We start from the raw sequence: 26407 nt of genomic DNA on the forward strand, positions 1-26407 counted from the left end.
AAAGCAAATATTTTGTCTATATAGAAAATCAAAGAACAGCTGAAACCCCACCAAAACAAAGATAGAACATCACTCTCAGGTATCTAGGAAAACAGAATTTTGGAACAGCTGCATAGCAATTTTGGAAGATCTCATTTTCTCCTGCACCACATAAAGGGTACTTCCTTACTTCAAAGAGATGTAAGGCTCTGTTCTTCACAGGAAGGCAGGAATTCAGATTTAATACATTGTAAAGATGTAAAATATTAGAGTACAAAATTAGTTTTAGAAGCCCTGATTTCAGATCAAGCTTCAGCTGCCTTTCAACCATAAGCAGAGCTGTAAAAAGTGTTAAACGATGAGCACTGAAAGAATGCTTGCAACTGAATTTCATTGTTGATCCTACCTGCCAGTATTTTAGGATTCACGTGCTACCATGCAGAATATTTGCTTCACCTTTGCTTTATGGCAGTATAAGGTTGCTCACAGGCTTTGAATTATGACAGAATTAGAATATCTTCTGTGGTAGAAGGTCCTTAAGTATACCTTAAAACATTTGCACTTCATGTTGAGACACTTATGAAAGCTGGATTTAGGCAACCATATCTCATTTCTTCCCAGAATAGGTCTTTTCTTTACTGGGAGACTTACTGGACAGATTTTCCTCAGTACTCCAATGTATCTGAATTTCTGAAATCCCTGCCAGAGCTGGATATTTGCAGATGTGGAGAAAACTGATAAAGGAGGTTACTTTGCTGGTTTCAGAACTCAGTGAGAATGATTTAAACAATAGCATCCAACAGGTACAAATGTGAGAAGGCAAGAAGTGCCATGGGCTCTGCAAGTCACGGGGTGAAACCACAGTGAGGGCTTGAAAATGGGCTGAGGAAAGCAGCTATAGATGAGGGGAGAAGACTGAAAACAAAATGGAAAAGCTGAACTGTTCATGTGGTCACTAGAAAGCTCTGGGAGAAGAACACATGGGATGTGTGGAAGGTTATGTTGGGAAGGTCACATTTCCACTATCCCTCCTTCAAAACTAGGGTGCTGGCAAGAGGTGGAGATACCCATTCCAGAGAGCTGATACTGTCACACTTGTCCTGCCAGAAATACACTGGTCCTTTGGCAAGGCCCATGCTCCAAAATACCTACATTTCAGTCGATATTTCAATAAAAAAATGTGCCAACTAACAAGAAGTAAATAGACTAAAAAAAAGAATAATTAAATAATATTCCTCACCCTAGAATTGTGGTCAGGCAACAAAAGCATCATTACATTTGGTCTCTACACCACTGTACAAAGAGCTCAGGAAGTTTAAACTAGAGGAACTGGTTTTATTGATGTTTTATTGCTTTTGCTTCATCTTAATTCAGCTGCAGAACAATTGTTAGAGGAGCTGGAGAAGCCAGTTTCAGTCCACAAAAACACCAATGATTTATTTATTGCTATCATTTAGGGAAAGGGCAGCATTTGCTGGTCCTGAATATTTAACACCGCAGGGAAAAAGCCAGCCACTCTGAAGCCTGCCTGTTCCAGTGAGGCACTGCAAATCAGTGTGCCACCCTTGGCCCCCTAAATCCAGAGATGGGAGAGCTGGGAAGCTATGCTCCAGTGCCTTCTTACAGGGACTGAGTTTTCCTCAGACCTCAGATTGTGTAGTCATGAGCAGCCTGTTGAAGAGACCCTCAGCCTTCTCTGACCCGCTGTGAAAATCTAGGTAATGAGGTGAGGTGCATCTATGCCTCAGAACTCGTTTACCTGCATGGCATTCATCTCAGGAAAACTACAATTCACTTTACTTTATGCATCATTTATAGTAATCCTCAGGAGAGCAACGGGTGGGAGAGATCAGCATCAGAGTTTTTGCCTACCCAAAGCTAGAGCGACATGCATTTTGAGACACTGAAGGACTGTTCTTAGCTTGTTTCCTCCCCTTCCTTGGTTCTCCAAAGAGCTCAAACAATGATCATCAGTCTCTCTAGCTTCTAACTGACCCAACCCACCAGATGTTTCTTGAAACAGCATTTGGGAGCAGCCAGACCACAGCCACACACAGGCAGAAGGGAAAACAGGAAAAGACACTTTCCCATGCTTCTCATGTGTCACTCTATCTGCTGAGCCCCCTCCTTCAACACGTCACCTACTGCAGTGGGATTTCACTGCTGCTGTTGGCTGTGGAGGAAACAGGCCTGACTGCAGATGGGAATGAGTGACAGGAGATGGCCAGCACCCGCCTCCAACTCTCCCCCAAGGAACCATTCAAGGGAAGAAGCTCTTAGAGAAGCCTGTGTCTTTTTGTGACCATCACTGTTTGTGAAACACCCTCAGGAGAACAAAGTGATGGTCACCCCTCACCACCACCCCACAAAATGTATGCAAGGCAAAAAACTGTTGAGTTCTTTTTCAAAGAAGTGCCTGTCAGATCTCAAAGCCAATTTGCAAATAGGTGTCCTATCTGTATTGCTGTGCATCAATATTTAGCAGCACACGCTGAGGGTCTAACTGGCACAGAATTCAGTAGCAAGATCAGTACCCAGCTTAAGACCCTTCTTATGCTTTATTTTATGCAAATCTCTTTTTGAATGCTTAAGGAAACAGCAGCTAAAAAGATGAATGCCCCAATGGCTGAGTATGGTTATATCCAGCCTATGGCCAGACCATCTAGCAATCTCTCCCGGCAGTTTATGATACAAGAGAGAGATTTAACTATGCTCACAGTGATGAACCACTAGCTGCCATTCCCAATTCAATGCAGGATGAGGCTTCCCAGCCCACTGCTCAGCAGAGGAGTGACTTTATCTTCTAAGCTTTCACTGTTTGGGTGAGAAAGTTGTTTCCTCAGAAGCTGAAGGGAGCTCAGAAACTGCCAGCTCCTGCAGGACTTGGCTGTGCCCAAAATACAGGAGTTAAATCACTATCACTAATATGGAAACCTGGGTGCTCTTGTCCCTTGGAATACTTGATCTTTCATCAGGCACAGGGGCCTCTGGTCCATTAGGCAGGCAATGAAGGAAACATATTTCTATAGCATATAGCATATTTCTATAGCACCAAAGGTTTCTGCCAGTCACCCTGGGCGCACTTTTCATCAATAAGTGTTGTTTTCAGTGCTGCTGGAGTGCGACAATAAATTGATTAGCCTCTTTAAAATTTCTCATAAAATTGTATTAGCAAAACGGTAAATACATGACACAGGGATCGTAACCACGGGATGTTTACATAATGCCCACTGTGGACAAGTACTAAATATCATAAAAGACCCAAGACCCCCCCCCCATAAAAAGTCTGTGAGTTCTGGCTCTCAGAAGGCAGCTAGAGCACCATTATTGTTGCTGTTGTTCCTCCTCCTCTTCCCCCTCCCCATCACATTTCAGCTTCAGAGCTGTGAACTTTGCTGGTGGTTATCGCAATTCCTATTGCTAGGCTTCCGTTGTCAGAAAAGAGTTGAGCCAGGGAAGTGTTCAGCACAAGGCAATCCCCATCTGAAATGACAGAGTCAACACACTCCAGGATCGACCTGGGGGTTGCCTCCCACTTGAGGCGCCTCTGGTTCCTGTTGAGCTCCAGCCGGTAGGTGAAGTTGTTGGCCTGCGTGGGCGTGCCGATCAGCATCATCGTGGCGAAGAACTGGGGGTGGCCCTCGTACTTCTCCTGCTTCCTGAGGACCAGCAAAAACTGGTGGCCAAGGCAAGAGTGCATGATGATCCAGTCCGTGGGTGCGGGCAGGTGCATGTCCGTGGCCAGGAAGACAATCTCCGCGCCCTGAAGGATGTTGATGCGGTGGGTCTGCCTCAGGTGGGACACCACCACCTCCAGATGCCCTTCCCACGGGCAGGAGAAGAGTGGGCACGTGCAGGGGACCAGCTGGGGGTCGTGCACCGCTTCGTGGTGATGGCAGGGAGGAAGGATGCCTTGCTCTGTGGACGCCTGCGCAGCTGCACAGCGGGTCGGTGCATACTACGGGAAGAGAGAAATTAAATGTGAGAGCGAGTGGACCAGAAACCAGTGCAAATGTGCAAGGTGCAGACCCCACAGACATCAGTCACCCATATTCCACCTAAAGCAGCACAGTGGGGGTTCAGAGAACTCAGCACACCGGGGATCAGAGGCAGTCCAGACCTGGATGTGCACAGCACAAGGAGATGGCAGTTGCCTTGTTCTCCAGGAGAGCAGACAAACTGTTTGAGCCATGATAAGTCACTTCAAATGAAAATGATGTATGTGTTTAAAGAGCAATTTCATTAGTTCAGGGGGAAAAATCTGATTAAAAAGAAAGAACAACTCAACAAAGCAAGGACAGCATGGGGCATTTTATACAGTTAAGAGTTTTGCTGTTCAGAACAAGGGAATGAAATATGTATGGCATTATTATTCTTTAATGAAACATACGGGCAAATACAGGCATTTTTCCTGAAACAATAGGCTTTATTACACCCATAATTTGTGAAATAAATGTCAGTTTTTATTGTATATGATACTGTCACTATTTTTTTGGTCAATGTATTTGTGCCTAATTGATGCTCTTACTACCATAAATCTTAAATTGCTCTCAAAGGTGGTTGGATGGCAGATTGAGGGCATTTTTATACTAAAGTAAATTTGGATTAAGGTAGGGCAGCTCGCTAAAAAGGCAGCAGCTCTTGCAGAAGAATTCCACATGAGGACTAAAAAGCAAAGTGTTCTACCTCTCTCAAGAGGATATTGTTGAAGAGAAATAAGTCTCACTCAGCCGAAAGTGTATTCACATGTAATGCTATTCAGGAAGAGTTATGTCTCTCCACAGTAACTGTGTGCATAGACAAACCCTAAGGCACAGGCATGGTAGTCATGATTCATCTTACCCAATTTTAAGTATTTACTTCACCTACCCAAGACAAAAACCTGGTTACCTGGGACTGCCTCTGCAGCCTGTAGAGTGAGGCAGCCCTTAGAGTGTAGATCTTGGCTGAAGTAGTTCAGCTTCTAAAGGTGACACCAGCTGATGCCAGAGAGACTGAGATCCAGTTTGCCTAGCTGTGCCTAAATTTTAGCTGTTTAAGCATTTTTTTTCTGTCTGAACTCTCTTATAAAGGTACATCTCTTACATCCACTAACGTCCCTTACAGCAGTATGTACATACATATATACATATATATATATATATACACTTTGCTTTAACATATGTCCTAGGGAGATTAATGCAATTCCCTAAATAGTGTCCCACATCCCCTTATTTTAACATATGTACCCAAAATGGCATGAACTACATTACAGTTCTAACTCTTAACAGTTGTTCTCCTCCTGCCTCATCCAATTCACATCAGATTTGGGATTTTTGAGCAGAGATTTGTTTTATCCAGGGGCAAGCCTAATCCCATATAATGGGTGGCAGATTTGCTGCAAAGGGTGTGTTGTCTTGTCTTGTTATGGATACCATGAAAGCATTAATTACAGCCTTGCTGTAAGCAGTTTTTCCCACCAGAACTTGCACATTTCTTTACAGGATATTTTGGAAGGCAATCTCTTGGGCAAACTGTCCTAAATCTCAGATCAGGGCTTCCTTGCCAACCAGGATGACAATTCCATCCATTTTCATTGTGTCAGTAGCTGCCAAAGGTTATGATGGATAGAGCAGGGTTGTGATTGCTGTTGCTGTGAAATTCATGGCTCTTCCCAAGGCACTGGATGTCAAAGGGAGTTGTTTCTTCTTTTTCTGGCATTTGATATGAAGAATAATTGACAAATTAAGCCTTACTCTTGAAACTTGCAGTTTTTTCTTTTGACAATTATAACTTCAGTAGTACTGTTCTACTTTTGCCTTCTGCATATTTTATTTGTTTTGCTGTATAAAATTCAAGAATATAAACTTTTCGAGAAGATAATGAATTGAGGACAGATAAATGGCTATCATTGTCTGGGAAATAGAACAGGTCATTATAAACTAATCAAGGTTTGTGGTTTTAGCTGCCTGCTTATCGCAGTGGGATTACTGGTTCACACTTAATTCTACATTAATTTTTGCATCCCATTAGGATGAAAGTTATGGTTAATTTAAACTCTTTGGTAAAGGAGGCTACTGCAATGGCAGATCATAAAAGCCTTTAAAAAAATTCCTGAAATGCTAATTGCCTCATAAAATGAATTCTAATCTCCCAATCTAATGCAGTGGGTGTGAGCAATTACTTTCTCTCACCAAACTGTTAATGCAAAATTAGTGATTATACTAATTAAAACTAATGAACTCATACTCACATGCTGATAAACCTCTCAACCACTTGACAAGTTCCAGCCTTCTATCAGTTTTATTTAACTCCCCTTTTGGAAGATGAATTTTAAATTAACCTCTTGACTAACATTCAAAATTAGGTTTTGAAATTTGAAGCTTTATAGACTATGAATAATTCTTCTCCAAAGATTACCAGAGTAAGAGAAACCATTTCCACTGAGGATGAAATTGAATTTAGAAATGCATTCTCCTAATTTGAGAAACATGGAGAACAATGGTAGCTCATCCATCTAAACTGCATCCAAGGTAAGAAAATACAAATATCTTCAAAAAAAATTTTTGACAAGCATGTCTCTATAGCTCTGGAACTGGAGAAATAAATTACAATGAGCAACATATACAATATTTTTGTGTGTGTGCACATAATTATGAATTTCCTTTTACAACTCACATTTCTGAAATATTTCCACAAACCACTTCAACAAAGGATTTCTGGTCTAACTTTGTTCATTTCAGGTTTATTGAAAATTCTGGAAACTCAGTACAAACCACATAATCTATTTTTATGCTTTGACTTGGTAAGAACCATTTTCAAAATCTCATTTCTGAATTGTTTTATATTCCTGTTTCAAAATTTTGAATCTATAGTATTTAGAAAGAAATTTTTAATAATTCCTTGTCACTTTTCAAAAAAGTCTCAGAGAAAAATATTATTTTAGATTTACTTTTGAGGTGTGTGAGTGTAACTATCGGGATGTTTGTGCTCTTGTTGGTCATTCGTATGGTTGTGAATTGCAATGCTAAAATTGAAATGCAAAACAGGCAAAAAATGGTCACCTTGAGTGTATTTAAATGCTTGAATAAATATTTATGAACAATTTTTCCATGTTTAAACTGCTCTGGTATTTACTTTCTACCGTTTATTGCCCAATTACCTAATAAAATTAGATTTATTATATTGTTGTGTCAGTCCAGTATTATTCTCAATTATCTTTTATCCTGTTGGCCAATTTCAGTCAAATTGAACTATGGGATGGAATTCTCAAATGCTTTAATTTTCAATCATTTCTGAGAGAACAGGCATCAGGGTAGAGCAGGATGACCCTTTCATGTCTCCAGGGAGGAACAGCTGGCCACGTGGGCAGTATTACATTGACAGACAGGAGAGAACCTAAACAATGGCAGTTTGATCCCAAATGGATTATAGACACCAGAGAACTCACATGAGACAGTGTCTTTATGAACAGGAGAAAAGGCTTCAGCCAGAGTGCTCCTCATTAGATGCAACATAATCCCACCATGAGGCACCAAACCGCAGGAAACCAGGCTCTGCTGCTCACAGAAAAATTTCTTTTTAATGATGCAGCTTATTACAGAGCACTTCTTTTCAAGACCAAGTAACTTGGCAAAGACCAATTTATAAGCACATGGTGCTTTTCTTATGGAAAAAAAACCCCAACCAAACCATGACTAGATTTGGGCTGGGACACAGGGTTTCTGCTCAAAATGCAGCAAATTGCTTTAGATGTGACACATTTGTTCTACCTTTGATGTTTCAGTGGTAAGTCCCTAACTCTGAAGATTGTCAGCTCCTTTGACAGCCCATGAAGAGTCCTGAAGTGCAATTCACTTGATTCCAAGTGATGCTGAAAGAAATCCCTCTGGACACCCTCTCTACATGCAGACAGGACCAAACCCATCCTCAGCACAGACCCACAGAGGTTTAACTGGCTGCTGGACAAGAAACAGAAAGACAAACCAATTTTAGCCAGGAAAGAGGTGTACCACAATAGGCTTCTCCTGCTGTGCTGGAGACAACACAGCCCACAGAGAGAGAAATGGATGCCTCCTCACATGAGGGTGTAAGTCTGTGCCTCCCTACCATCATTACAGTTCCAATGACTTGATGGAAAATTCAGGGGAAGGATGAAGGGTAGATGCAAGAGTTAAAGACCTCCAAGAGGTGAAGAATACACAAACACATCTCCAAGTCTGCAGCTGCAAAGCTGAGGCACCCACCCAGGAGAAAGGGCTTTGCTATTGCCCCTCATGCTCTGAGGGACCTTTTGTGCTTGAACTAGTGAAGTCTTTAGATCAGCTACGGTGAAAATAGTGGCAACAGAGGCAGCAACCCACACTGCACCTCTGCTGGCTGAGGTCACGGCCCTGTGGGGTGCAGGCAGTAGATACAGCACTGTGTCTCAAGCTGTGCTTCTCTGCTGCACATTGGCACAGCTTCAGCAGGGAGAGCAAGTGCAGCTGCTGCCCTGAGCAGCTAAGTGAGTTGCCATTGAAGTTCTAACTTAAAAATGGTGAATTTGCTCAAGATAAATCCCACAGAGTGAGGGAGAGTTGAAAGCAGTGCTCCTATCTCATGGCAGAGGGCCTGGACACTGCTGACCTAGAGTATAAGGACGGTGAGTAGCACCACCACATTGTAGAAGAATAAACACTGCTCAGGTCTTCAGAGTAAAGGTTAAGTGTCACCTTTCAGCACTTTACAGTGTTCCTCAGTGTTATACTGGAAACCTGGATGCCTCATTCATACTTTTACCTGCTGTAATGCACATAACGTGCAAAAATCAGCCTTTCACATCCCTGCGAACAGTGTCAATGTGTGCCAAGAACATTCCATTGAGGGAGGACAGGGATTGGTTCACTGCCCAGTAAAAAAGTGTTTCTGACAGGAAAGCAGGTGCTGCAAATAACCATCTTTTTCCAGACACTTCACACCCATGCAGCTGCATTTTCTCCAGTGGTCACACACACTTTGCAAACACATCAATTCACCCACTCGCTGGGCTCTTTGCTTGGGGCAGTCAGTGGTGCGGTCTGAAGGCCACCACAGTGGGGCTTCTGAAAACTGCAAAGATGAAAACAAAGCCATTACACGTGCCACCCAGCCCAAACCAGAAGACAGCGCTCCCTCTCTATCCCAGTCCAACCTCAGCACACCCTGAGGCATTGCAAACTAATCCTCCTCCCAAGAGGAAATGACTCCTTCCATGAACCCAAACCCTTTCCTCTCCATCCACAGCTCTATGGCTGGATTGCAGGAGAGTTGGTAGGAGCTGTACATGTTCATGGCAGCTGCAACCTCTGGTGGGAGCCTGGGACTGAGAGGGGCTGTGCCCACACCCCCTGTTACAATCCCACCAACCTGCCTGTGACAAGGAACAACAAGGGATGCGCTCACCCTGTAGGTGTGTAAGCAACTGGAAATGAGCAGTGGAAACTCAGTGGATTTTTGACATTGACCTAAGGATTTCTGCAGGCAAGGAGGGACCTGGTCCTGCAGCTGTGAGATTGCTTTGAGTGAGCAGCTTCCAGGGTTGTCAGCAACTTTCAGCAACCATGGCAACTTTTAGGGTTTCTGCTAAAACAAATAGGCATTTTCTTTGCCAGGGAAATGTGCCATTTATTCAGTTTTCTTACTGTCTTCCTCCTATTTCTTGGCTTCTCAGGGGCTGACTGCTTCTTCTCATCTGTATGGAAACTGCCTCCAGTAATTTTCTAATCCTCAGTTTCTTTCTGCCTCACAAAAGCTTTGCCACCCACTAACATCCACCTCCAGGTTACTTACACCCACCTCACAGGGACAGAAGCTCAAAAGAACTATAAAGGTGACATGAAGAAAGTAGTGAGTCTTTTAATCCTGGTCTTCATTTAATTTATCTTCTGCTCTTTTTTAATATGCTGATGAGATTTTTTTAAGTCTTTCAGATGAAAGAAAAGAGAAGAAAAAACCTCCAACCCCCTCAACCTATTTTGTCAAAAGCTGTACTTTCATATCTGAAATTAAGAAATCCAAGTCAGGGATCATGTTGGGGATTTATTTAAAATTTTAATTACACAAAATCCTGTTCATTATGAATGCATCAGTTGAATTTCTTAAGTACTGAATATTAGTTGCAGCTTTGGCAGTGGAAGGATTTGTTTTCCCTACTATCAAATGGCAGTGAGAGGACAAATTCAAACTCATTTTACTAATCTCACTTTGCAACATAATCAGGCGTGACTTGGTGACACAGCACACGGGATGTGTCAATGACTGTCCTCATGCTAATTACACACCTCTGACTATACAGAGAAAATGCAGCTTTAGTACATGCCTATGGTGTACCACACACTTCTCTCTATCAGATGACCCCACATTTGAGATGAATCCACATATATACAAAGGTATTTTGGAAAAAAAAGCATTGGTTTTTGGTAGATCTAGCAAATTTATGATTCATTATTTTAAATGTATCCCAGGTGAAAGTAGAGATGTTACTCTCAAAATTAATCACTTGCTTTCTATTAAAAACATCTTTTTTTTTCAGCATTAACTGTCATGGACTCTTGAAGTGCAAGCAAAAAACTTCAAGAAATTCAATCTTCTTCAATATATTGAAAACAATGTAATTATGATGAAATATAAACAGGATCCACACTAAAACATTTCAGTCCATAGATGCTTTCTGAGAGAGACCTACCAGAGTGTGGACACTGGCAGGATGGAGCCGGGTCATGCTCTCCAGCTCTCCTACTTCAAACCTAAGTTTCATGAACCCATCCAAGCCCAGATGGGCACCAAAACTTCCTGTGCTTCAAACTGAAGGGAGATGCACCACCCTGATGACCCTCAGCCAAAGCTGCAGCAGGGTCATGGACACCCAGGAAAACGATCCCAATTTAGCTGCTGTGTTTGGTGGATCTCACCTGAGATCACTTTCTCTGCTCTCTTTGAGAAATAAAATAGACTATCAGATGCAAGCAAAACCATGTGCATGGGCAGCTTCTGGGCATCCTGTGCATGCAAATAACTGCATCTGGCACTTATTTGCTACTCAAAACAAAAAGCTAGGCTGGAGGGTGGGACATGCTCTTGGGACCTGATTTGCAACTTGTACTCTCTCTGCTGCATTTTAGGGCTGGGTGCAGTGCAGTGAGAGCAAACCACAGCAAAGCGTATCTCATGCTGCATTGCAACTGCTGATGCACTGGGGTGTGCAGACATTTACCATCTTCTCTTTGGACTAGAAGATTTTATGTCTTGATTTAAGCAAGGGTGACGCCTCCAAATGCCATCCCCTTTGGCCACACAAGGCAAGTGTCAGAAGCCAAGGCACACCCTATCAGCTCTTTCTCCACAAGGGCAGGGTGCAACCATTGTTTATCGGCAGCTTGCTCATGAGACACTGCTGATCCTGGCTCTGGGTGAGGGAGTGAGCAGCCTGCATATGTACAGTAGAGATAATCAAAAATGCAGAGTTATCTGGAGATTTGCTTCATCTTTTATCCACTTTGTATTTTGGATAAAGCCTGTTCACAGAATGCAAAACCATTATAGGCTTTAATTAAAAGCAAAGTGATAAAGCATCCAAGCTGTGTCTGCTCTGACTGATAGGGAAGGCAGAGTTCACAAGAGCCTTATATCTGACCTGTTGATTTTGTGGTTTACATTCACACTAAAAAAGAAATTAATATGGAAAAGAATTTGAAAAAAAAAAAAGAAAGAAGAAATGATTGCCCACTGTGCTCATAAACTCAGCAGTTCAGACTGCCTCTAAATTACTCATCACCTGATATTCATTTACAAGTTACTACAGTAACAGCGTGTCTCCAAGAGAAGCAGATTTGCTGGTGTCATCTGCGATAATTAGACCAAATCCACCCTGAGACAATTGAATTTCTCCCCTTCCATCAGACAATCTCCAGCTATCACAATTATATGACATGTAAGTCCATTAACTGCTCTTTCAGAGATGCACCCCAGGAGTGCCAAAGGATGGCACAAACATTACTGGTCTCCTGGCAGGAGAGAAGGGATGAGGTGGTGGTTGCTGAACAAGCCCACAGCCTCTCTTGGTGGGACCAGTGTCTCTAATCTCATCTATGCATCCCTCCTGGCCAAGGATTTGCTCTGTGGTCTGTGTCACACTGCTCTAACAACTGTCACAGGGCAATGTGCAGCTAAGCCTGTGCCAGACTGGCCACAGTGGAGTGCAGACAGTAGGCTGGGGCCAGGTAGGTGCAGTGAGGAGGGAACACAGGGCTCTCAGTGCTGTCATCCCTGTCTCCCTGTCCTGTCTCCATAGGCTCTGCCTGTGCCTACACCTCTGCAGCAGTCACTGACAAATGTATGAGCCATAAAACACTCCATATTTTTAGTTAAGACTTTCTCCTGGGAGCTGTTTCTGAGGAAATGAAAGGGTGTCTTAAAGTTGTGTCTGTCTCCTTCTTGCTGAGGCATTGCTGGTACCAGCAAGCAGTGGGCATGCCAAACCCACCACGACAGCCTGGTGTGATGGGGTCATGCCCAGGGTATAGAAGAGGGGAAATAAATTGTTTCTAGCTCAGAGTAACTCTCTATTCCCCTGCACGTCTCTGCCCATTCTCCACAAGTGACTTTCAGCTTGCCCTTGCTCTGGGTACCTTGCAATGTAAGTGTGGCACTGAAGGAAAAGTCTCCCTGTTACAAGACAACCTAAAATTCATCCTTTTTTCACTGTCAGATGAAAGTGTGTTTTGAGTTTGTGTAGTCAGGCTTAAGAAAGGGGAAAAAAAACATAAAACAACCCAGAAAATCCATGTGGGCTGTTAGCTTTGGGCATTGAAAGCAAACAGCAAGTCTGGGTAAATTAATTTAGTTGGTGTAATGTATGCAAATGCTTCATTGATATATTCTTTGCAGTAAGGAAAGGGGCATTTCTCTGGGAACATTTGTCTTGTGTCTCAAATATTCTTTTAATTTTGTGCAAATCATAGCCTGTTCCTTCTTCATCCTCCCCCTCAAATTCTCAAAGAATAGTTCTTCTAGAAGTTTTCTTTATGTGGGGAGGATACAGGTAGAAAGAAAGAACAGAAAGGGAGGCTCAGCTTAGCCTGAGAAGGCAATGTTCCATTGCTATTAATAGACCAAAAATTTAAAAGGTTTTGTTAAAAAAACTAACAAGAAAATGAAAACCAAAATCCACAGCAATGTTCTAAGTTAATAATCCTGCTTACAGAAAACTACTGTCCATCCTGTTCAGGAGAGGTCGGGTCAGTCAGTCTCTGTGTTGTGCCTCCTGCAGCTCTGCTGTTTTGGGGGAGAATCTGGGGGGTCCCCTGGCACCTCCTAGCCTGCTGGCACCTGCCTTCGGACCTTGTGTGCCAACAGCAGGAGGGAGTGTAGCACCACCGAGTCACAGAAGATTTGGGGTGGAAGGGGCCTTTGCAGATCATCTAGTCCCAGTGCCCTGCCATGGACAGTGACATCTGTCACTAGACCAGGTTTCCCAAAGTCCCATCCAAACTGGCCATCAATAATTCCAGGGATGGGGCATCCACAGCTTCTCTGGGCAACCTGTTCCCCCATCTCACTATCCTCACAGTAAAGTTTTCATTATGTCTAATCTAATCTTGCTCTCCTTCAGTTTAAAACTGTTACTTCTTGTCCTGTTACTATAGGCCCTGGTAAAAAAATGTCTCTCCATCTCTTCTATCACCCTTTATAAACTGAAAAGCTGCAATCAGATCTCCTTGGAGCATTCTCTTCTCCAACCCCATCTCTTTCAGCGTGTCTTCATAGGAGAATTGCTTCAGCCTCTGATCACCTTCATGGCCCTTCTGTGTATCTGCTCCAACAGGTTCACATCCATCTTGTGCTGGGAACCCCTGGAGCTGGATGCAGTATTCTGGTTAGGGTCTCACAAGAGCGTAGGAGACAGGCAGAATCACCCCTTCTGACCTGCTGGTCACATTTATGTTTGTACAGACCAGGATATTGTTGGCTTTCCGGGCTGCAGGCGCATACTGGGGAGTCGTATCTGATTTTGTCTGGACAGGTACTCCCAAGTCCTTTTCCACAGGACTGCTCCAAACCCACCCATCACTCAGCCTGGATTAATACCTGGCATTGACCTGGCCCAGGTGCAGGGCCTTGCACTTGATCTTCATGAGATCCACAGGGCCCTGCTCCTCAAGCCTGTCAAGGTCCCTTTGGGTAACATCCCTTCCTTCAAATGAATCAGCTGCAGCACTCAGCTTGATGCCATCTGCAAACTGGCGGCGGGTGCACTGATCCCACTGCCTGTGTCACTGGTGAAGACATTAAATAGTATTTAATACTATTAATAGTATTGGTCCCAGTATGGGACCCCTGTGGGACACACCAGTTTTTACTGTTTTCCACATGGATATTGAGCTGTTACTCTTTGGATGCTGCCATCCAGTCAGTTCCTTATTCATCTAACAGTCCATTCATCAAACCCATACCTCTTTCCAACCTAGAGGTAAGGATATTCTAGGGGATGGGATCAAAACCCTTAGGGAAGTTGAAGTAGATGGCAATTGTAGCTCTTCCCTTGTCTGCTGATGCAGCCACTCCATTGAAGAAAGCTGCCAAAATAGTCAGGCATGCTTTGTCTGTGGTGAAGCCATGGAGGCAGTCTCTAATCACATCCCTGTCTTCCATACGTTTTGGCATTTTCCAGGAGGATCTGCTCCATGATTTTACCAGGCATGGAAGTGAGGCTGACTGCTTGGATATCACCAGGGAATGACGAGGTTGTTCATGGGGAAAACTGGCACGATCAGATGTGAGAGAGCCATTACCCAGCAGAGCTGCACTCCCTGGAGTCTAGTTATTTTTAAAGTCAGACATCCATTAGCATAGACAATGCAGCTCTGGCTGCAGCACCACAGGCTCTTTCTATCAGCTCTGGTCTCTCTGCTTCTCCATTCTAAAATTTCCTATTTCAGTGGAAATAGGAAATTTCCTATAGGGAAACAGGCGCACCAGGAAAAGGAGACAGAGGACCACATTTCTTATTCAAAGCCATTTTCACTCTTTAATGTCCCTCATCACACTCTCACTTGTCTTGTGGCAAGGTTTTGTTTTAACTTCAGCCAGGTCCTCCCCATGCTGGCTGCTTAAAACATGTTCTTATAAACTTGTCTGGCTGTACAATATTCTATAACTTGCACATCACAAAAGTGAATAATTTTACAACTATTCTGATACATTTATGGGTTATGAGGATCTGACAGTGGGATAGATTTTTAAAATTTATTTTCAGCTTTCTACAGAGAGCTTTTTAGAGAGCTTTCTGTGTGACACGTTATTGAACAAGATGACAGACCACTCATTTCATCACATTGAAGGTGTTTCTGCCTTTCTTTCCAGATAAACTTCTCTCCTTCTTCCCAAAGGGCTGCACAGAGGAAGCAGGGATTCTCAGGGATGGGACAGAGGGAACATCTGCTCTCCATCTCTCACAGTGCAGGCAACAGCCTCCCTGCCCTCGGGAGGTGCCCTCAGGCCACTGAGGTGTCTGCTGCCATCCCTGCAGCCCCCTGCGATGTGACCCTGCAGCGAACAGCATGGCTTTGCTGCAAGGAACTGCATCAGTCAGGGTGAGCAATGTATGCCCTGCTGGTTTCAGATGGAGCTGGGAGAGCTCTGGGCAGCCCTCCGGGATCAGGCTTAACAAGCAGGAATGGCTGTGTGGTGTTTTGTGCAGTCCGTCTTGCCAAAAGCATGAATAATGTGTGAAGTGACTGCTGGAGGGACACCCACACTCCCAGGAGGAGCCACTCAAGTGTTTCTACAACTTTACCAGCAGCTACTTGCTCGGTGAAGGCTGTTAGGCACCTTCATGCCCTTGTCAACAGAGCTTCCATCTGTTTTTAAAACCCTTCATTTCCCTCCTTTGCACCCTATAAGTATGCAGTGATGGTTTACCCTTTAAATTCCAACTCCACAGTGAGTCCATGCTTATTCAGAAAAACATCTTTTAGACCTACAGGGTTTGCAAAGACTTCATGGATAAAGATAACAATATTCAGCTGAGGAAACACCTGTGACAAGCAGATGGCTAAATTTTGGGCAGGATTTGCCTCATCTAAATGTACATGTCTAAAAGATCAACATGTTCAAATCTGACCTACTCATCCAAAGCTCCCTTAATAACAGAGATAAGATGTACCTTCACAGAGAAATTCATCACCCCTATCTTGAACATGTCTATCTTCCTGAAAGATGAAATGATCATGAGCACCTGGAGGAGATGTTCACTCCTCTTCCTAAGCTAGAAGTGGAGCTGGGGTCACTGGCCCAGAAGTGGGCACCAGGCTTGCCAAGTTTCACCACGTTCAGTAGATCAGCAGTCACTCAGACTCTGAGTAGCAAGGGTGTCAGGACACAGCCACTGTGATGTTTAATGGGTGATTATGAGCTGCCTATTTGCCTAATGCAGAAAATCCCTTGAGCTGACACATTTTCTTCTCAGCTAAGGGCTGGTCATCCTAATTTTCAGGCAGCTAGATTTAACAGTGAAATAAAACTAATTTACAGCTCTTGCCATTAGGAGGACAAATTTTCTTCTCTGTCCTTCGGGTGAGAGGCACTATAACAAATGAATGATTACTGACCCATGATACCTATTAGAGATTGCAGTTGGGTCATCTCATTTGTTGTTTTAACACAAGAAATTAAAAGCCTAGCAGGGCTATAGCAAAAATTGAATTGATGATGAGATGAACACTGCCTTTACCAGAGGCTCTTTCTGGAATTATCTGTGGGAAAAGCCCAGTGACATCAGGACCTCCAGCTGTGGGCCCAAATTTTTTGAGCCTAGTAGGACTTTCCACTCACACAGACTTCCTCCCATTGCTCCCATTGCACCTGGAAGTGCAGTCCAGCTGCGAGATGCTGGAGTTCATAGAGACAAAGGAGCAGTTAGGCATGTACTCACTTGGCTCTTTTCCCTCTGTTATTGCCTGCAGCTAAACTGCCCACCATTCTTTTTGAATCAAAAAGAGGTAAGTGCATAGGACAGTTTCCTCCCAACAGCAGCCACTGTGACAGATTCCTGTGTTCTTAGTCTTATGCTGATTGAAAAGCAGTCTCTGCTGGCAAGTAACAAAGCCAGTCTCCTTCAAAAGCATCCTCAGTGCAGGGAAACCAATAGCTTCCAAGTTTTAGGGAAAATATTGAAGAATGTCATGGATAACCTAGCTTTGAGCTGTGTGAAGGCAAAATTAGACTCTAGAATTCTGCAGAGTCTCAAACTCAAGACACACGTGCTTGGCTTCTTCTCAGCCCCTCCTGCCCCTAGACAGATTGTGGAGCCATCCCACCCTAGTGGCTCAGCACCACAAAACCCATCCTGGTCTGAGCCTGTGCTCCAGCTGCACCCTGGGTCAGCCTTCCCTACTCCAGCAACATTGCTCTCCTCCTTACAACCGCCCCTGACTCTCCAGCCTTTCCCCATTGCATGACACAGTGCCCTGGCCTTGTCTCGTGTACTGAAGGAAAGAAAATTCTAATAATTGCTGCTACTTAATCAACTAATAGTCTTTGGTTGACTTCTTGTTCTTTTTTGTTCTGGTCCTAAGATGGAAAACTGTCCCATTCTCTTTCACTCCCAGAGGTCTGTCCATGCTCTGTCACAGAGTAAATCTGCAGACACAGAAAGTACCATCTCTACTTTGCTTTCCACATGAGCTTTCTCCCCATTTATTTCTGCTGCCTGTTTTACATGAAGATCTGCTTTAGCTTTTGGGCTTGCTCCAGCACCATTCCCTAAAATTATATTAAGTATTGATTGGTAACAGATATATTACAGGGCAATGCTACTGAGGATACATTAAGTAAATGGAGGAGCAGGCCCATGCTGCTTTCTTCCTTTTACCAGAATGGCAATCATCAGCAGCAGAGTTGTGCAGGGTCTGCAACAGCTGTGGCTTGAACCAGCCAGAGATCATCCAAGTTAATAGACTGTGGAGAAGACTCGGTGCTGTGTTAAATGCTCTGGGCCTGGTAGTGCCCTTGGGTACAGAGTACATAGATGGTCTTGTGAAATTAGAATGGTTTAAGGAAGAAACTCTTGTAATTCAAGGCCCCCCAGTATTCTCATGATCTTTCATACTGATCCATGTTTCATTTTCACTTATTACTGCTCAATATTTAATTTCCTTTGTACTTAGAAAGGTTCCAAGACCAGGTGACAGTGACGGCTGGCTACTATTTTTCAAGTAATGTAACTCAGGCAGTGAAGTAGAAAGGACATTATGAAAGAGAACAGCAAAGGTGAGGCATAGTCACAACTCCAGGAGGTGGACATTAAGGTGACCCTGGTAGAAGATGAGAGGAGAGTGAATGTTTCAGGATGAGAAACTGAGGTTAAAAAGAATGTTAAGAAGAATTCTTTGCATTAAAGCAGGGAGCACGGTAATCTACAACTCCTTATTAACAGTCACATGTGAAAATGAAAATTGGTCACAGTGGTGTTAACCTAAACTGACTTGCAAATGCCCTTTTGCTGGAGTTCCTTGATATCAAAGGATATCACCCATACACAGGCGACTGTAGTTAAAGGAATGCATGCGGAAAATTTAGAAAAGACTGCATAAAATAGCATCAGGATTGAGGTAAAACATCTGTAGCCAAAGAGTAGCAGAGCTACAGCTAAAATTACTTCCCAGTTTGGTCTGGCATTGCCCTGATTCTGTTTTCACTTGGCTATTTCTCTCCACTGCCTGTAAGGGGAGTTGAGGGTGACTGAGCTGCACTCAGATGCAGATATCAGGTTTTCAGTTCTTATACTAAGATGAGATGAATCCCACTTCGCTCCTGCCTCTGAGCTCCTTCATAACCTTCAAGGCTTTTGAGTCTTTCTCTTACTGATCCATCTATCTGGCCCCACACTGGCTCATCCCTAATTTATCAGCAGAGACTACCTTTATACAGGTGAATAAAACAAAGCAGGAATAATTTCCTGGCCCTGAGATGAAGTGGAACATCTTTTGTCCATGTGGTTTAATTTACCATTCACACAGAGTGGCCTCTTCCTTGTGTCTGGTGGAAACAGCTCCTGGTCTCTCCAAGGCAATTAAGGAACATGCTTGCTGGTATGTGCCAAATCTGGGGAGAACGCTGCCCATCACACTGCATGGATAATTGCAAGTTGGAGTTGTGGCCTTGGCCTGCTGTGGTTTGGTAGATAGAGCCACATCTGAATTTCCCACACCCGGAGGTTGTTCAGCATGTGCAGGCGAGAGGTAAAAATCCACATCAGGGGACTTTGTGTCCTGGTTCCCAAGCCCTTGAAGGTTAATGGCTGCACAGAGACTGACAGCCTTCAGGGACTTCTTTTGACACCTTTCCTAAGCACTTGGTCATTTGAAAGTGAAAATAATAAGCACTTTCCTGAAAGTGTTTTTTCTTTTGGCATCTCATGTCAAGATGCAGTTACATGTCAGGTATGTGTTTGTTTTCATAAGGCACTAGGTAAAGAGCCTCTCTTCTTCAAGTGCACATTCTGTCAGCAGCTTTTGGACTGGTTTCAACTCCTCAGCCGTACTGCAGCCCTTCTAAGTCTAGGAGAGGGCATTCAGGTTTTACCTTCCCTGTCAGCTGCAGAGTCACACCATTTTGCAAACTGCCCTTGAAATCAATGCAGTTGCTGTATTAGAAATACTTAGCACATAAATTGTAGGACATGAGGCAGTGTGTGTAACAAGGCATGATAACCATGCACTGAACCTGCTGTACAAGCTCATTTCAAAATCTAGCACACACTCCTTGCTCTTCCACTTGCTTGATTCAGAGCCTTAAGGAAGGGTGTGCTTGTGAGCATGCATTGCTAACCACATCCCAACTCCAGTCAGTCAGAAATGGGGCTGAGCTTTCTCACATGCTGTATTTTTTAATGATGATATTCCTGCTCTGCAGGCTTGATATTAAAATGAACTTTCCACCTAATTTTTTCACTTTCACCTGAATCTGAGGATGTTACTGACTGGGAATAGTTAAAGAAAAAAAACAACAGGAATGGAAGTGTCACATCCCCATCTCAGCAGGTGCCTCTGCAGGACTTGATTGTGTCCACAGTGATAAACATCTTACCCTAAGGTAGTGAGCCAGTGAGGGGAAGAACGGGAACTAACTGTGCAAGTTTACATATGCACAGGCATTTGATGGAAAGGATGCATCCAGAATGATTTCTGGTTTCCAAACCTACCAAGAAAGGCTACATCTATGCATGTAACTATTAAAGGTTTATCTTCTGTTTCACAAACCCAAGCCTATAAAAAGACAAACTCATTTACCAGGGAAAGACTTTCTATGCAAAAACTTAAAGTCTCCTGAAATGTGCTAAATTGATTTCTTCGTCTTCAGGCAGGAATATCAATTAAGCAGAGGTTATGTCCTAGCTCAAAAGCAGTGTGAGATTTATGTGAACAATCAGTTTCAGCTACAGGGAATTAATTTTAAGTGTATACTGTAGTCATAGGAGTGCATTATTTCCTTTCATGTCATTTGTTTCCTGCTATTGGCACTCTGGAGCAAGGGTATCTCAAGCAAGCTTGGCTTCTCATTATATATCTGAATCCCATCCACACAACTACAGACATCTGGAGAAGGGTCACATTCAGCTGAACATGCTCAGCTGTGGGCAGGTGACACCATGATTCAGTGGAGGCACCTCAAGGTTTTGTAGACATCACTGCTAGCAGAGCTGCTGCTCCAGGGAGAGGAGCAGGTGCTGAGTGGCCAGAATGAGTCTCATTTGCACTGGAGTGGTACATTTCTCACTTGGCTGCTTTACTGTTGTGCCACCCTCATTACTTCTGCTATTGGTTTTTCTCCAGCTTTGAGCATAACAGGTACCTTGAAAAAGCACTGTACAGGAAGGGTGAATGGCTGTAAACCCAAACTCTTAGCAGAACAAAGCCAGGACAGCTCCACTGCAGCCATTCCACAGAGCTGAGCTGCTAGGAGCAGGAAGACATGGGGACAGCAGAGGCTTTCACAGTTTGTGTGCTGACGTGAAGGAAGATAAATTTGGGATTGAGCCCTAGTTTCTGTGGATTGTGTTTTACAGGAGAGAGAAAAACCAGGCTGTGGTTCACTGTTTCTATAAGAGACATAGGTATTGAATCACATTTTTCCTATTCCAAGATGCTTGTATTTTTGCCTGCAGGATGACCTTGCTTCAACAGAAAGAGTGGAAGGTGATCCCTGCTTCCAATCTGTTCCACCACTAGGGCACTCCTGTGGGAAGTAGCAGATTGCAGCTCCCTCCCTTTTGGGAGAGGCTTCTTCCTTGTTAAGTTGCTCTGTAAACAATGGATGAAACACAGACTGAAAGCTGCTGCTAGGGAGTTGTGTCTTCTCCTGTCCTCTAGACTGTCAGTCTGTGTTGGGTACACCCACAAATTAATACAGGATCTAGCCCATTGGGGAGCATGGGGCTATCTGATTTTGCACCCAGGGAGGTACAAGTGGGAAGTGCAGAGCTGAGCAAGATGGTCTGAGGACATCAGCCCAGGGCAAAGAAACACACTGGGCACATTTACACTTTTTCAGTGGCAGCTTCAGTGTACAGGGATTCTTAATGACTCCAAGTGGTCAGGTGAGTCATTTGGAGTCAGAGACCAAATAGCATCTAATTATATCTTAGGAGCTGAATCCTGCCCTGAGTCCCCAGCGGATCATGTTCATGAACAGGTAAAGAAAATAGCATCATTTTCTCCCACACTGGCTAAGCCAGCATCCCTCACGGGAACTTATCCACCCCCTATTTACTGGGGGACCACTGAAAACCTGCGATATCTCAGTGGATTGATTACAGAGAATTGCTTTGCTCTGTAGGGACAGGTAGACAGTTAGCAACTACAGGATACAAGAAGCAAAACACCGACTTGGGAAGAGATAAAATCCTAGATGGCAACAAGGAGATTTGGAGACTGGAAGTTCAGCAGCACTGAGACCATGTCACAAGTGCAAACCTTCCTGCCTCGGTGGCTGTCTACTTGCCCAGCAAGGACTCTTCAGGTGTCTGATGGAGGCACTGAGTATTCTAGTGCTTAGTCTGGCAACACATTAAATCCCAGAGATCCCTTGTCTGTTTCAACCAATAAATGACTGTGTTATACTTCAAAGTTGTGGATATCCTGCTTACAGAATCTCTTTGTGCATAGCAAAAGGTGCCTGAACAAAGTGACCTAGAAAAGGAGGGCTGCTGTTTCTTCTCCCCAGTACATAAAGCCATCATGACCAATAGAAGGAAATACACTTTCTTTGTTCTTGTTCTCCCTCTAAATTGTTGTCATCTCACCAGCTAATCAGCATGAAACACTTTCATTGTTATTTGCTGGTGTTGAAGTTTACCACAAAGGCATATGGATAAAAAACACAGCCAAACTTGTATTTCAGCTGTACACAAGTGGAAAGTGATGTATGTAGCATATCACAGTGTGGACTCTTTTTAAGGACAACAATTCAGATTTTAGTAAGAATCACAGCAAAAGACTTTTTGAAGATATGAACCATTCCGGTAAGTGGAAAGTGACAGTCTACTGGACTAGTGTTTATGATGTCAAAAGAGAAATCTGGTTAAAGATTTTTGTTCTGTGTCTCAGAGTTTTGAGATCACAGAAGGGGTTCAAAAACAACACATTTGATCCACCTTGCCTTACATCTGACTTCACAGACATCTGATCATTACCTAGTCAATTCAGGATCTCACAACTGTGAGAGTGAATAGCATGGACTCACCTTGTGATCTGCTTTTGCATCTGCTCTAGGCATGCCTGTTTCCCTCCACTGGGTAAAATGGGGCTCTCCATTTAGTCAGGCATTCCTTTATATTTGCCACCAGAAAAGAGCAGTGTGCAAGAAGCGAGGAGTCATTGAGGGTGTGGAGTGAAATCAAATAAGGAGTACTGGGTCCAACTTGGATGGAATTAATTTGCTTCACAGAGACCCTTACAGTGCTGGACTTTGGACTTGTGACCAACAAATCTGTGATTTGAACACAAATCAAAGTGTTGGTCAAACACAAACATTTTAGTTATTGCTTAGAAGTTCTTGCACAACATCAAGGTTTGTGTTCTATCACTCTGGTTCCCTTCAACAAGTTTATTGGGGTTGGTTGAGAACTTTGGAAGGAGCACAGCCAGGACAGATGGCCCTGTTGATCAAATGTATATTCTGGAATGTTATGTTAATCAATAAGTTGTGCAGAGGATATTCTTTTCAAAGTAGTCTTTGCTTGGAGACTGGCTAGACACTGGTCATCTGGTGGGAGGTGGCAAGTGACTGTATTTGCATCACATGTTCTTTGTTTTCTCTCTTTTTTTCTCTTATTAGATTATCTTCATCTTAAGATCTGAGTTTTTCTCACTCTGTTTCTTTCCCCCATCCTGCTGGTGAGGAGTGAGCAAGCAGATTGCAGGTACTTAGTTGCTGGACAGCTTAACTTACCATAGAGGACAAAAAAAAGCCAGAGCTAGAGCAACTGCAGTAGGAATAGAGTAACACCATCTTTTGAAAATTAGTTTGTTTGTGACATCTGATGGGGAGCTACAGAGGAGGCACATGGTAATTTACACCCCAGGGCCAGATGAGAGTGCCCATATGAAAGCTTAGCAGTGTTTCTCTCCACCCAGGCCTGCTGTCGGAATGCAGTAGGAGTGAAGTGATCAGCTCTTTAACCTTTCCATATACATCCCTGCTGTGAAGCTGTCCCAAAACAGAGCAGATGTGGCCTGACCACAGGCACTTCCAGCATTGCTTATGCACATGTATCTTCTCTGATGGGCTTCATCCTACAGCTCTGCCCTTTGCCCCTGCTGCTCTCTCCCCACTCTGGCTCTGAAACTCCCATGACCCCATAGCCCATAATGACCCTCCAGCCTGCAACTTGCTGCCCATGACGTTTCCTCTACTTGCAGCCAAATCTTGGCCCACTGGCCAACACTGCACCAACATATCTTTAGAACTTTCTCCCTTTTTTGGTTGCTATTATTATTTCACACAGGTTCAACAGGGTGTGAGAGCACGCTGGTGTTCTCTGAACTTAGGCTAAACTTCTTTATGACTGCTTTAACTTCTTGTCTGGTTCTGTGTGACACTAAATGTTTAGGAGCTCTGGCAACCAAACCTGTTGTGCCACCACTTCTGCAGCTTGCTCTCAGTTCACTGGGTTTCTTGTGGTCCTCCACTGAGGTGAAGCTGAGATAAATCAGATGTGATGGGTGCAGCCTCAGTGACCAGGTTTGGGGATCTCTTTTTGTACAAAGTGCGCTTGTGGCAATGTGGCAGCCCGTTGCTTCCAGATAAATGCAGATAAATAAGGAAAGACTAAAGTGGGTTGCCCTCCCCTGCCTCAGGGTGTGATGAAGGACATGGCATTAACAAGTCTGCTCGCTGCCACAATAACATTTCTGAGCACGGAGCCAGCACTGGCACCCTCAATGTCTCCTTTCCCTACCTCCTCGGAGACAAATTGACCCTGCCTAAGTAAGAAAGGACTTTCCTAATCACATTAGGATCAGTTTAGATGGCAGAGAGGGTAACAAAATTAGAGCTTTTAAACCATTATCTCTTCTTAATGAACATCTGCGTTGATACAAGCCCACGGAGAGTTAAGGAAAGCTGAGCTATGTCTGATCTCATTACAGCTTTAAAAAACAAAATATGTGATGGAGAGTTGGTTCATGGCTGTAAGAAAACCATCAGTCTTTTTATAAGTGGCAAGAAAGGGCTCTGCTCAAGCCCAGAGTGGCTATATTCTCATTCTTGATTTAAAAATAAAATGATCTTTGATGCTGCAAGTCTTTTCCTAGGTCCCATATGCAAACTAATATAATACCTAGTCAAGTAATGTGTCTATAATTTCATATTATATGTGTCATGCCATAGTGTTTTAATCCTGTTGTCTGCCTCTTGCTTGATGCAATAATTGTTGTAATATTTTACATAATCAGAATTAATATGTTGTATGGAGATGCCAGGGAGCGTGTCTGATCTGCTTGCTACAACAGCAATAACTGAAGTGATATTGTTATTGTACTCAGAGGGAAACATGAACTCTGCAGAAAAACTGGACTGGATGAAGCAGAGAGCAGGACTGGATTTTGGCTAATGTCACACAGACACCTGTGTGGGTGGGTATGCAGTGGTCAGGAGTTTTACTGTCTAATATGTTTTTCTTAAAAACAGTAGATGGAAACTGTTCACATATTTCTTAGAACACAGGATTGTTTAAATTGGAAAAGACTTTTAAGATCGAGTCCAACCGTTAGCCCAGTACTGCCAAGACCACCACAAAAGCACATCCCTAAACACTATATCCACATCTCTGTTAAATATTTCCAGAGATGGTGACCCAACTACTTCCCTGGGCAGCCTGTTCCAATGCTTGTCTACCTTTTTAGGGCAGAAATTCTTCCTGCCATCCAATCTAAACCTACCCTTACACAAGCTGAAGCCAATTCTTCTTGTTCTGTCTCTTGTTACCTGGGAGAAGAGACTGACCCCCAACCTGGCTACAACTTTATCATAAATTAGAAAGAAAACAGGACTTCCTGTTGACTTGTCAAAGTATAATTTACTGTTAAAATCCACCCTTCTTTTATGCATATATGTACATATGAAAATAAAACTCCTGATGTTCCACACACCTGAACAATCAGCTCACTCCCTGGTTCTTTTTGCACCACCCTAGCTACATCTCTCCAAGGTGAAATTGCTGTAGCAAGAGCTATTCCTAACCAGCTGAAGAAGAAATTTTTGTTTAGCTTTAGGCAAGAGGTTACTTCCCATCCCTCTTTTATTTATACATAACTCACCAGTCTTAGATGTTGATACTGTTCAGACATCACTTCTGCAACATATTTGTGTTGATGTGTGTAAGGGCATATGTGCTGCACACAGACACACACATCTCTTTCTTTCCTCCAATTTGGCAGAAACTAAGTCTAATTTTGAAATGTCACACCTCACGTATAATCCCCCAAAAGAGTTTGCAATGCAGATCCCTTCAGCAATCTGGTTCACAGCACATCCCTAAAGCCAGTAATACTGGTAACAGCCTGAGATGGGAGAGCAAAATCTTTTTAAGCCAGCCTCACCACTGAAGTCTTTTATGAAACTGCTCTCTCCATCTACAGACATTTAATTGCTACCTAGCTTTTGGCCTCATTAAATTCCAGATAATTAATCCCCAAGTACTAGATATTCACTCTGCCCCCAGACACTTCGACAGGTTTTCTTAGCAGTGGCCCTGAAATGATTATTTCCTGCTCTCAGTGCTGAACATGCTGTCTCAAGCAGTTTGATGCATGCCCATTAACAGCACACCACTTGGCTACAGTAAGAGCAAGAAAAAGACAGGAGAAAAGTACAAGCCTTGCAGTATCATCAAAGTTTCTGTGAATTCAGGTGATGAGAAAAATGCAGA

General features: G+C 43.4%; 1 protein-coding gene across 1 annotated transcript in view; it reads right to left on the bottom strand.

Moving 5' to 3' along the window:
• Nucleotides 1–2085: 2085 nt before the first annotated feature.
• The window catches only part of SIAH3 (siah E3 ubiquitin protein ligase family member 3), a 42403-nt gene continuing 18081 nt past the window's right edge, over nucleotides 2086–26407 (bottom strand). Inside the window, exon 2 of the mRNA XM_064408751.1 lies at nucleotides 2086–3937. Within this exon, the coding sequence (XP_064264821.1) occupies nucleotides 3344–3937 (594 nt within the window). The 3' untranslated portion in view covers nucleotides 2086–3343. The remainder of the gene's footprint in view (nucleotides 3938–26407) is intronic.

Source organism: Passer domesticus, chromosome 2, assembly GCF_036417665.1.
Source record: "Passer domesticus isolate bPasDom1 chromosome 2, bPasDom1.hap1, whole genome shotgun sequence".
NCBI classification, from domain to species: Eukaryota; Metazoa; Chordata; class Aves; order Passeriformes; family Passeridae; genus Passer; species Passer domesticus.